The 11,634-nt window shown below is 39.7% G+C and overlaps 1 protein-coding gene across 1 annotated transcript in view; it reads left to right on the top strand.

Moving 5' to 3' along the window:
* The window catches only part of LOC128692710 (uncharacterized), a 50,300-nt gene extending 43,130 nt beyond the window's left edge, over positions 1 to 7,170 (top strand). Inside the window, exons 11-14 of the mRNA XM_070090119.1 lie at positions 394 to 532; positions 3,898 to 4,144; positions 6,305 to 6,543; positions 6,687 to 7,170. Of these exons, the coding sequence (XP_069946220.1) occupies positions 394 to 532; positions 3,898 to 4,144; positions 6,305 to 6,543; positions 6,687 to 6,989 (928 nt within the window). The 3' untranslated portion in view covers positions 6,990 to 7,170. The remainder of the gene's footprint in view (positions 1 to 393; positions 533 to 3,897; positions 4,145 to 6,304; positions 6,544 to 6,686) is intronic.
* The last annotated feature ends 4,464 nt before the right edge of the window (positions 7,171 to 11,634 follow it).

Raw genomic sequence — 11,634 nt, 5'->3', positions numbered from 1 at the left:
GCGCACCTCTGGTAAGACAGTGATGGAGTGAATGATGATGAATGCTTTTCTTTTTCGGGCCACCCTGCCTTGGTGGGAAACGGCCGATGTGTCAATAAAAAAAAATATTCTACGTATCGTACTGATAAAGCCGCTGGATGGCGAAACGTCTACAAAGATACCAAGATATTGCATATGTGTCTAATTGACTCACGAAAGCGTAATAACTTATATCTTAACACATTTGCAAACAAAACACGGAACGGGTGGGGGTTGAAACCCATAGGCTCAAACTCCACCCATTCCGTGGTTTATGGATCTAATTTTTCATCTTGTCGGTATTGCATACCATTGACGTGCAACCTTTGGTGATCGTTGTCGTATTCCTCACGCGAGTTGTGCATCTTCCTTCAGTTACGACAAGCGGGCAACCTCCCAACCTCCCTATACGTTCACTATGGTCAACCGCGCCTACTTCAACTCCAACCTCCAACTACAAGATTGCATTACCAAAATCCTATACAAAGAGTTGCAAATGGTCGACTTCTCTGATGTAAGTATTCGTGTTTTTACTAAAAAAAAAAATTTACTTATTACTATGTATTAATAGGTATTTTTTTTAATTGGTCTCTTGGTAAATACGATCGAGTTTGTTTTTTTAACATAATGTTAAAATGTCTTTTTTGCATATTATATTAAACATCGTTAAATATTTTAATAAGAAACACTCTCCATATTTTAATATACGGATACACTACATTTTGTAATATATTCTCAAAAAAATGTTGAGGATCCTAAAACCCTAGCACTGGAAACTCCCAATTTGGAGACCTGGGTTCGAGTACCATATTCCGCCTTTATTTTAGATTGTTATATTTACTTCATTGTGACTTTTCGGTTTGTCTAGTGCAGTGGTTCCCAAACTGGGGGTAAATTACCCCCTGGGGGTAATTTAACCATTTTTGGGGGGTAATGGAGGGGTGACAGAAAAAAAGTTATGAATTCTGAAAATCAAGAAAACAATGCGGTACCCGGTATGAGGATTATTGTTAACTTTGTCTTAGTATATAAAGTTGTAAAGTAAACCTATTATAAGTAAGTAATAAAGTTAAACCAAATAACAATAAACATCAAAAACTAATATACAGTATTAGAAAAGAAGAAATATATAGCTAAGTGTGTGGAAACCCAAAAGTATTTTGACAAGTATGCTTCAGGACAAAAGTCACTCAGTAGCCCAGATCGACCTGTCCAGTACGCGTCACTCACTTCCTGAGGCTGCCTCTATTTCACACTGTCAGTTTATCTGTGAGCATCAGCCGAGGTAGACATAAGCTGGTATGTATGTGTACTGCCCTGTGCAGTATATAGTTAGTATTTACCCACTGTTACTGTGAATTTGTAGCTATTATTAATTTTATATATAATGTATGTGTGGTTCTTACGTTTTCAATGGTTTTGCTAGGATTATCAGAGTATGCGAGGCTGTATACGTTCACGTTTAGCCATATATATCAATAATAACAACATTTTGTGAAAGGGGTAACATGCTTTATGTGGCATGTTAAATTGGGTAACAAGCTGAAAAAGTTTGGAAACCACTGGTCTAGTGTAAAGTGTAGTGTCTGGGGCCCAGTGACTCACGTCGTGTTAGGGTGAGCAGTGATTTCTGGCACAACTCTAGGCTTATAACCAGGTTTGTTCACTTAGAATACTTATTTACTTATAAGTTTTTCTCAGACTTGCCTTTTACTTCATGGCATGTCTTCTGTTTTGTTTTTGATTACCTTAAGCAACGCAGAGGATGTTTACTGTTTCAACGCTTAAGATCACTTCTTCTTATTTATCTCTAATATCTTAGGACATATATTGAATCCAGTTACTGAAAAACTTCGTTATTAACTTATACAATTATTACTTAGTGAACTACGGGCATCACTTATAAAACTAGAATCCTCAAAATGATGCAAAATGGATTTAGCTATGTTACCCAGTCATATTCCATCACGTTAAATGGGGCTCATATAAGCTGTTGAAATCCGTCAGCCTGAGCTGGGAGACTTCAGTGGAGCAGTGAGAACATCATCCGGTATTCCAGTAAGGATTCTTCAGCTATGGAAGCTTCAGAGGTTTCCTTCCAGCATATCTGCAGTTGCTATTACTTGATGCTTACAACTATTTACCTCTTGTCACTTTCTCAATATTTGTTTCACATTTGTTGGATCGCGAATGCTGTATAGCCCTTGTGGCTTAGCGCTTCTTTTTGATTATAATAATAATAATAATGGATCGCGAATACATTTATAATGTATTTCTTCTGTAATAATAGTTTATTACATCTCTGAAACAAGTTTAGATTTGATCATCACTCAGCGTCAGGGGCGTATCTACGGAAAATAGCGCCTATGGCAAGCACTGAAATTGTCCCCCTGTCCAAACATCTGAGACCCCACCCCATCTTTTAGATAACTTTACCATAAAATCAGCCCAAAAATACAAGTCAAACTGGTTAATCTTTTAACTAACAAATTATGGCACTACATGAAAATTTCAACTGCACTTTCCTTGCTTTCATTGACGCAAATTGGTCTATGTTGTGCTCAAATTCAGTTTTCTTCAGTTTCTTCTCGTTCTACACTCAGCAGAGCAAGATCACAGAGTCTGCCTTGACTCACGCTGTCAGCGTCAATGTACACAAACAGCGTCGTGACGCCATATTACGATAACTGGTTCCCATTTCCAGTGTACTGGTTAATTGTTTCTTAAATATCTTCTTACATGTTTACTTCCTGATCCCTGTTGGTTCAGAATATATTTATTACAAATGTTGTGTTTATTTTTGTATTTTTTTCGTTAGTATTGCCTCTTCAGTGGCGGTCGCGTTTTGTAAACAGAGCATCAGTAATTTGTTCAGTTGTAAGCCACTACTCGACGACTTGTTGTTCTCTGTTATTGGGCAATTTCACATTTCATGGATCGGGAATGCCTTAAACATCATTTGATGCGTTTTGACTTTAAAACGCGCCTTCCAGTTCATTAAAAGCTTACTTAACCAACATGGTTCAGCTTTAACTGACGTCATAAGTATGTGTAGAGAGTGCAGTCATGTGATTCAGTCAGCTGTGTCCACCATGTTGCCGGTCACTTAGGCTTTTTTTTTCAATGTTTATGTTAATTATTTCATGGGAAAGCCACTCAAGCCATAAGGTCTTATACAGCCAACATCTCCCAACACTGTCCAACAGTCCACAACACTTCAGCAGTCCTATTCAGGTGAGGGACGTGCAGCAGGCGAAGGCAACTGTCCAACAACCCCCAACACAATCCAGCAACCTTCAACACAATCCAGCAACCTTCAACACAGTCCAGCAGCCTTCAACACAGTCCAGCAACCTTCAACACAGTCCAGCAACCTTCAACACAGTCCAGCAACCTTCAACACAGTTCAACAGTCACCATCACAGTCCAACAGTCACCAACAAAGTCCAACAGTCACCATCACAGTCCAACAGTCACCAACACAGCCCAACAATATCCAACATAGTCCAACAGTTACCAAAACAGTCCAACAGCCCCTAACAGAATCCAACAGCCACCAATACACAGTCCAACATCTCCCAACACAGTCCAACAGCCCCCAACACAGTCCAACAGCCCTAACACATTATTATCATTCAAACTGCCACTTTTTTCTAGGAACTGCGAAAGATAAACACATCATCACTGGCACACTGGTGACCGACAGCATGGCAGACAGAAACCTCATGACGTCGTGCAACAACACATGTAAACGCATTATACAAACGAGCGTGGACAAATTCGAAAATTTCTCCACATTATTATTACTTATTTCATTATTATTGTTTATTTCATTATTATTATTTAGTTATCACTGAGAAGCACATTGTTTATTATCAGACTTATAAAGTTTCAAGAGATGTCAACGAATTCGTGTCTAGCACCACGAAGGGCCACATTACTGAGCTGGTCTCCCCGGATGACATGGTGGACGCTCTCATGGTTCTGGTCAACGCAGCTTACTTCAAGGGGACCTGGTTGTACCAATTCGACCCCTCCTCTACCACTACCAGAAAGTTCTTCGTCAGTCCTGGACAGTCTGTCGACGCTCCCATGATGAAGCTCAGGACCAGTGTTCTCAGACTAGGTATGTCTAGGGAGAGTGGTCACTTTTGTCACAGTATTGCTTCATTATAATAATATTGTTTGGGTAGACGATTTTTTCTTAAAATTATTAAAAAATTCACATCCTGTAAATTTGTTAATATGTTTCGTTTATTTCCGTGCTCTTTCTACTAAGAATACCTAATTCTGACTAACGAACGAACGAGAGAGTGTAGGTAAGACCCCATTTGGGGTGAGCGGGGAAGACGGGACAGGCGAAGAATAGCGCTGGAGAGGAGTGTCCATAGTCCTAGAAATAGTGCCAGAGCTTAACCCAGCAGATGAGCGCTCGTGGGATAGAACTGGAAAATCAGGAATGGTTAGCGATGTAGAAGACCCGAGTAGGAAGCTGTGCAGGCTGCATCTTGGCGGTGGGTATCTAGATCTGGAAGGTGATTGGTGGCTGGACATCGGTGGAAGGCGGGATAGGGAGGGAGGCCATTTGAAGTCTTCTGAATGCAGATTTTGACAATAGAGTAATTTTGACCAGGTGTTTGAAGTCAGCTTCTAGGTCTTCAATTAGGGCGGTTTTAGTGTGATGTCCCCAACCAGGAGCAACAGTGTACTTCATAGTTCCTTGGTGCACGTTATAGATTGCTTGAGTTACACACAACCACTGGCTGAGTGGATTACTTGTATAGATAGTGGTAAGTTCAGTTGTTCTAAATTTTATTTCTTCTTCCATTTCTTCAGGTACCGGTGTATTTTGAGGTGCTTCAGGTGGTTGTGTCTTGGCTCTCTTGGCTTTTGGTGGTTGTAGTGGAGGTGAAGGAGCTGATTCGTCAGTAGTAGAAGTGGTGATGAAAGTCGGTGATGGCTCCTCATTGGTGGGAATAGCTGGAAAGCTCTCATTGGTGGGTTCTTGGTTCGAACAGTTGTCATCGTCAAGAATCATGTCCTGCAAGTTGTCGGGTGCAGCGAAGCTGACGATTTTTGTGGTGAATTTCAGAATATCGGCTGAAGGAGAACATTCTGGGAATTTGAAGGCTGGCATGTTGTTTATTGAAAAAAGTTCATTAATAGTCTTGTTGAAGGATCCAGGTCATCTACGTTTTGCATGTGAGCAAACAACATGCAATAGTAAATTTGTGTGGAAACACCGTCAGGTAGTGGAGAAAAGGAGGTGGTGGTTGGGGGGCGTCTGTCGAGTGGCTTGCAGGATCTTGGTAGTGGCCGTCTGGAGCTTTGCTATAGCAGCATAAGTTGGGGTGTTAATGGTCGTCTTCTTGAGGTCTTCTTTAATTTTCTTGGATAGGGTTTCCTTTCGGACAGGGCATTTTGCTGCTAGTGTATGATGGTCGATCTTGCAGTTGATGCAGGTAGGTGCAGTAGTGGAGATACAGGTTCGATATCATGGCCGTCATTCCCACAAGTGGAGCAGATCTTTTTATTCTTGATGTGGCAGTCAGTGGTGGAGTGGTTGTATGAGTAGCAAGTCCAGCATGGCGATATGAGTTTGAAACGTTCTGGCCCGATCTGTCGTGGATTGATAAAATAATAAGAGATAGCCAGGCTGTCTGACAGGGCTCTGGCAGCCGTAGTGCTGTCCAGAAACGTAACCTTAAGCATTGATGAGGCGGTTGGAACCTTTGTGATGCTTTCGATAGTGGCCCAGTCATTCTGCTCTTCAGCTGAGGACTTGAGTTCTGCAGTGGACAAGACCGTGATGATCATGTCAAGACGTTTCAAGAATACAGATCTTTTAGCCTTCAAGTGAGAGAGGTCGAGATAGCAAAGCCACGTTCATCAAGGGTCTTCATCGCACGTGGTGTGAGGACTTTCTCGGCCTCCTCGTCGTCAGTGAAGGTGACGAGGAAGGCTTCCTTCATTGATGCATTGCCCAAGAACTTGACCTGCAGGCAGCTTTTCAGGGCAGCCGGAAGTGCAAGCTTCGTGACATCGTTAACTACTGAGCTCTTGGGTTTTATATTCACACTATGAGGCATCGTGGAAGGGTAGAGTCACTTGGGCACTGTAAGGGTGAGAGGCAGAGCTACTGTGACTGCACATGGCGAGGTCTACAGGTGGAATGTCCTAATTCTGACAATATTACTCAGTATGAGAATATCTGTATACGAGTGTATCATTATACCTGCGGTACTACGATGGTCCAGTATTAACTTCTCTTTCCTTCACACTTCAGCTCAGTCGACAGAGCTGGGAGCCCAAATTCTGGAATTACCTTATGCTGGCAATGTCATCTCCATGTTGCTGCTGCTGCCAGATGTAGAAGGAGAAGCAGGGTTCTCCAATATGGTGTCAGCCCTGAGTGGTGGGTCCCTCTCCAGAGTCACCAGCGGATGGAATTCACAAAATGTGCTCGTAGAGCTCCTCCTGCCCAAGTTTAAACTGGAAGACGCAGTCAGTGATGAACTGATGGAGGTAAGCAGGAGAACGAGAGAGAGAGAGAGAGAGAGAGCAAGGAACATTACAATCGACAAAAATGCGCTCCTTATGTAAGCAATAGGAAAATGACTAACGTCCTCACAAACTCACTAATTATTAAATTTTGTCTCTTCCAACAGGGCCTCAAAAACCTGGGAGTCCGTGATTTGTTCGAAGACTCCTTGGCCAACATGACGAGGTTTGTAGTGGGCAAGCCTCTCAGTGTCAGCAAGACCGTCCACAAGGCCTTAGTCGAGGTGTCAGAGGAGGGCACGGAGGCGGCGGCGGCGACGATGGCAATGGCTTCGAACGCCATGTCCAGCAAGGAAGATCCGCCTTTCCAAAGGTTCTACTGCAACAAACCCTTCATGTTCCTCATCTACGACATTCAGACCAAGAACGTCCTCTTCATGGGAGCTTACAAGTCCCCCCCTCCCCCCTGAGAGACAGTAGATAAGGAGCTGGTGGATGGAACAAAAAAAGGCAGTAGCATGGAGACGAAAGAAAAAAAATATTTTTAAAAATTATATGTCACAAGAGACAGAGATGCACATATATAGCAGTATAAGAATTTTGCAAATATAAACATAAACATATTTATATATTAAAGAAAAAAAACCAGTTGATATTTGTTTACGTTAAAATGTAGATGACCATTCAATAGCCTCGGGGTGGACGGGGGAAGAATTTGGATTGTGGACGGTTCCTTACTTTTTAGTTTTTATTAAAGAATTTTAAATTAAAACAGTGTTGATTTGGACATTATTGGCAAGTACCTATACCATAAAATTATTCTTCTTAGGGCAGGAGCTGATCCACTACGAAACTAATGAAGCTTAAGCTTGAGGGTCCGTAATCCCGGAGGGGCCCAGAAGCCACTAGTCCAAATTACTCAAAAATCTTGGGTCTACTATATGCGGAGTTTTTAAAGTAATAGCATCAATAATATAATGTAATTCATTACAAAATAATAGCTAAAATAAAAATTAAAAAGATTATTAAAGTATCATGCAGGCTAGCTGATGCTGGTTGCCATGGTAACCCCATGACAGTTCAAGCTGCCTCTGGGAGAAGATTTTCTTTATTATATATAATGATTAACAACGTGAATAATAATAATAATAATTATTATTATTATTATTATTATTATTATTATTATTATTATTATTTCATGACATTTAAATCTTGTAAAACCTTGAATTATATTTATCTTGAGCCGAGATTATGTACACAGAGGTGTGCAAAATAACTACAGTGAAATTCCAAGCGCTCTCGTGATTTCTCACTTCATTAAGGAACAGTAAAAATAATAATAGGAAAACAGAAGACTTATAAAGCTGAAATATGACCTTACATATGACTCAGCTCATTGAGCGTGGAAGTGTTGTAAAGTTTTAACTCAGGTCATATGTCAAGAAAAAATTAAGAGTGACTTGTCAGGTCATATCTTAGTTTCATAAGTCTTCTGTTATCCTATTATTTTTACTGTTTCTTGATAACTTGAGAATTAACGAAAGCGCTTGGAAATTCACTATTTTTCACTCTGGTTATATTTCTTATTAAGACATCAGCTGTTTCTTGTAAAGTTATTACACAGAGGTGTGTCTCCCAGTGTACTTACTGTTCAAGGGATTTTTATTATTACAGTGATAACTAAGTGTATTTAATGGCTTAAAGTATTTCTGACTGTTCGTGAACGGTTGTGTAGATGATAGACTAAAAACTCAAATAACCAGCCAACCAATATTTCGCACAATACTCTGCACTCTTAGATCTTTCCTACATTTAACGAGGCTTGATCTGACACTGAATCCTGCGAGTAATGATTTCCAGGACCATTAACACATATTTCATCCTATCTAACTGTTATTCATCCATCTCTCCCCTTACCCGTTCATTTAAGTCCAGCAGCCAAGAGAATGGACGGGGAATTGTTGGTAGTCCACTGTTGGTAGTCCACTGTTGGTAGTCCACTGTTGGTAGTCCCTCTTGGTAGTCCACTGTTGGTAGTCCACTGTTGGTAGTCCACTGTTGGTAGTCCCTGTTGGTAGTCCACTGTTGGTAATCCACTGTTGGTAGTCCCTGTTCGTAGTCCACTGTTGGTAGTCCACTGTTGGTAGTCCACTGTTGGTAGTCCCTGTTGGTAGTCCACTGTTGGTAGTCCACTGTTGGTAGTCCCTGTTGGTAGTCCCTGTTGGTAGTCCACTGTTGGTAGTCTACTGTTGGTAGTCCCTGTTGGTAGTCCACTGTTGGCAGTCCACTGTTGGTAGTCCCTGTTCATAGTCCACTGTTGGTAGTCCACTGTTGGTATTCCACTGTTGGTAGTCCCTGTTGGTAGTCCACTGTTGGTAGTCCACTGTTGGCAATCCTCTGGTTTACTGAAGATCCTCATACAGGCTCTCAAGAGTGCCACCAGGAGGCAGCATTTTCCAGAATTCCAAGATGGGCCATCGAAAATGACCATAATATCGTTTCTCATATAAATTTTTATATGGTTGAAATTGGAACTCATTTTCAGACAGTTCAAATTCATCGGGAGGAATTGCAGTGTTAAAACAAAAAACACCTGATATGGTTGTTGGTCCTCTTACAGATTATTTAAGATAAGTTTAACATGCTGTAAAATGTTGCAACAGAGTCATATGTTACAAGTGCGAGATGTATTAGCAAAAACATCCACCAGAGAATACTAGAAAGTCAGCCTATTGACACCTCTCAAGCATCTAGCGGTTCTATATTCTATACCACTAAGTGTACAACTAATAATGATAGCATCTGCAAGGTCATGAGGGAACAGACTCGAATAACTATCGATCAGTATTGAACTGTTACCCATGATACAACCACAGAGAAGCCTAGCGAAACATCTTTTGTTGTTTATGTCTAATAATCATAACTGTCTTCCTATTTATAAGAGGTGTTTTTGGGGGTGATAATGTCTTAAGCAGAACTACTTCAAGCTCGTCGTTATCCTTCTTGTGTTTCAGCTGACATATCTTCGTATTTATCAAAGAGTACACTAGGTCTTAATCACAGATATTATAAAGCATCAGTCTGTCACGTTTATTGCATTTGAACAGTTCTTAATTATGATGACACTGTACATAGTTCGTACTGGAGTACCTGTGACATAAGATGTCTGCTCCACATCAGTTCATATCATAGTCTGCTTTAGATCAGTTCATGTCATAGTCTGCTCTAGATTAGTTCATGTCATAGTCTGCTCTAGATTAGTTCATGTCATAATCTGTTCTAGATTAGTTCATGTCATAGTCTGTTCTAGCTCCAATTGTTATTGCTTAGAGTTTTTACTGTCGAGATACTGAGTCATGTAAGCCATGATTAACGCTCTTTTTTTAAGAACAGTAAAACATTATCCTCAATTGTTAGGAAATCAGCCACACCGGAAGGCCATCCATGTTCTTCTTATGTTAAGGAACGGGCCGCGGGGGTGTTGACCCTGGAACACCATCCTGGTAGACTCCAGGTAAGCAGACACTAACATTTACACTAGCAATCATGCCATTGATAATATTGTACAGTGAGTTAGTTAAATGACAGAAAGGATTTAGAGTATTTACTAATTTAGTGCTTTATTTTGATGTCTTTATGGAACTCTTATTGGTTCTGATAACTTTGCTTGTTCATAAAGTGTGTCAGGGGCGAAGGAAACGTTGGTACAAGTAACAGGAAAGAATTCAATTGACCACTTGATCAGGAGCGAGCTCAGTACCAGCCAAGACCACCTTTTTGACTGTCCAAATATGTCGTTCCATCAGCCTCGGTGGCCGGTCTCAGAACAAGCCTCGTTAACAATGATGGAACAATTATAGTAATAAGAAATATTAAGAGACACAACAAAATAAAGACAAGTGAACTGAATGTAAGTAGAAGTTCACAACGTTTACCTACTCACACGTTCTTAATATAAACGTATGTAACAGGATAGATAGAGGACTCACAGGTAAGAAACCACTCGGGGACTGGCGTATGTAACAGGTGGCAGTACCTCCATGGTTATTTGTTTAATATAAAAGTTATTTTGGTTAAGTAAATGTCTTTGTAAACTAAAAGTATCATTTATTCTCGTAACAATAAATGTATCAATAAAATTTATATTTAACAATAATCATTGTCTTTTATATAGAGTACTGACTAGCTCACTCCCCACAGCTATCTTATTTAAAAATATCTAACTTGTAAATGTATTTTTAAAATATAAGTATATGTTTACAACATTGTTTAAGTATCAGCTGTAAATATCAAATAACATATACACTGTTTGTCCAAAAATCGTTGACTGCGTAAAAATATTTAAAGTTTATTAAGTCAGCAAAGGTTCACAAGGGCTGCATGTAGATTATGTACCATGAGACATATTAATCCTTAAAATAAGAATTAATGTAAACTCTCAGCATCCATAGACTGGTAGACATACATCTACTGGTGGATAAGACCTTGCTGCATGTAGTTCCAGGTTGAAAGCCTTTCTGTACACAAAGGCATGTAACGTGTTCACTACTAGTAACGTGTTCATTACCAGTAACATGTTCACTACCAGTAACATGTTCACTACCAGTAGAGAATATTTTATTCACTAAAACAAAGATCAAAGCAAACTTTCAGCGTATATACACTTCTCGGTGTACATAACCTTGGTTCAAATTACGTATATCTATTATCGGTCTATACTAAACTGAAATAATAATAATAATAATAATAATAATAATAATAATAATAATAATAATAATAATATTAATAATCACAATTACAGTTGTTTAGTATAATAAATAGTATCAGTGGTTGGCTGGCTGGTTAGTGAAGTTTAAAGCCTATGGACTACACAAGGTCATTAAGTCTGCATGAAAAGTCTGTATAACCTTAACAAAGACAATAGCAAAAACCAAAGCGGCGAATAAAATATAGAGTAATAGGAAGAGGCTCCGCCTGGCAGCCTCATCCAAAATATTAAGACATAGGAACTAACGACCTCTCAAACCTTACATAAAAAATTAAATCATGAACTGATCCGAAAGTTAATATTAAACTAAATTAACCAAGAAAACTTTTCAATAATATTTTGTTTTA

Source organism: Cherax quadricarinatus, chromosome 30 (genome assembly GCF_038502225.1).
Source record: "Cherax quadricarinatus isolate ZL_2023a chromosome 30, ASM3850222v1, whole genome shotgun sequence".
Lineage (NCBI taxonomy): Eukaryota > Metazoa > Arthropoda > Malacostraca > Decapoda > Parastacidae > Cherax > Cherax quadricarinatus.
The sequence above is the reverse complement of the archived record's forward strand: the minus strand, read 5'-3'. Positions and strand labels throughout refer to the sequence as shown.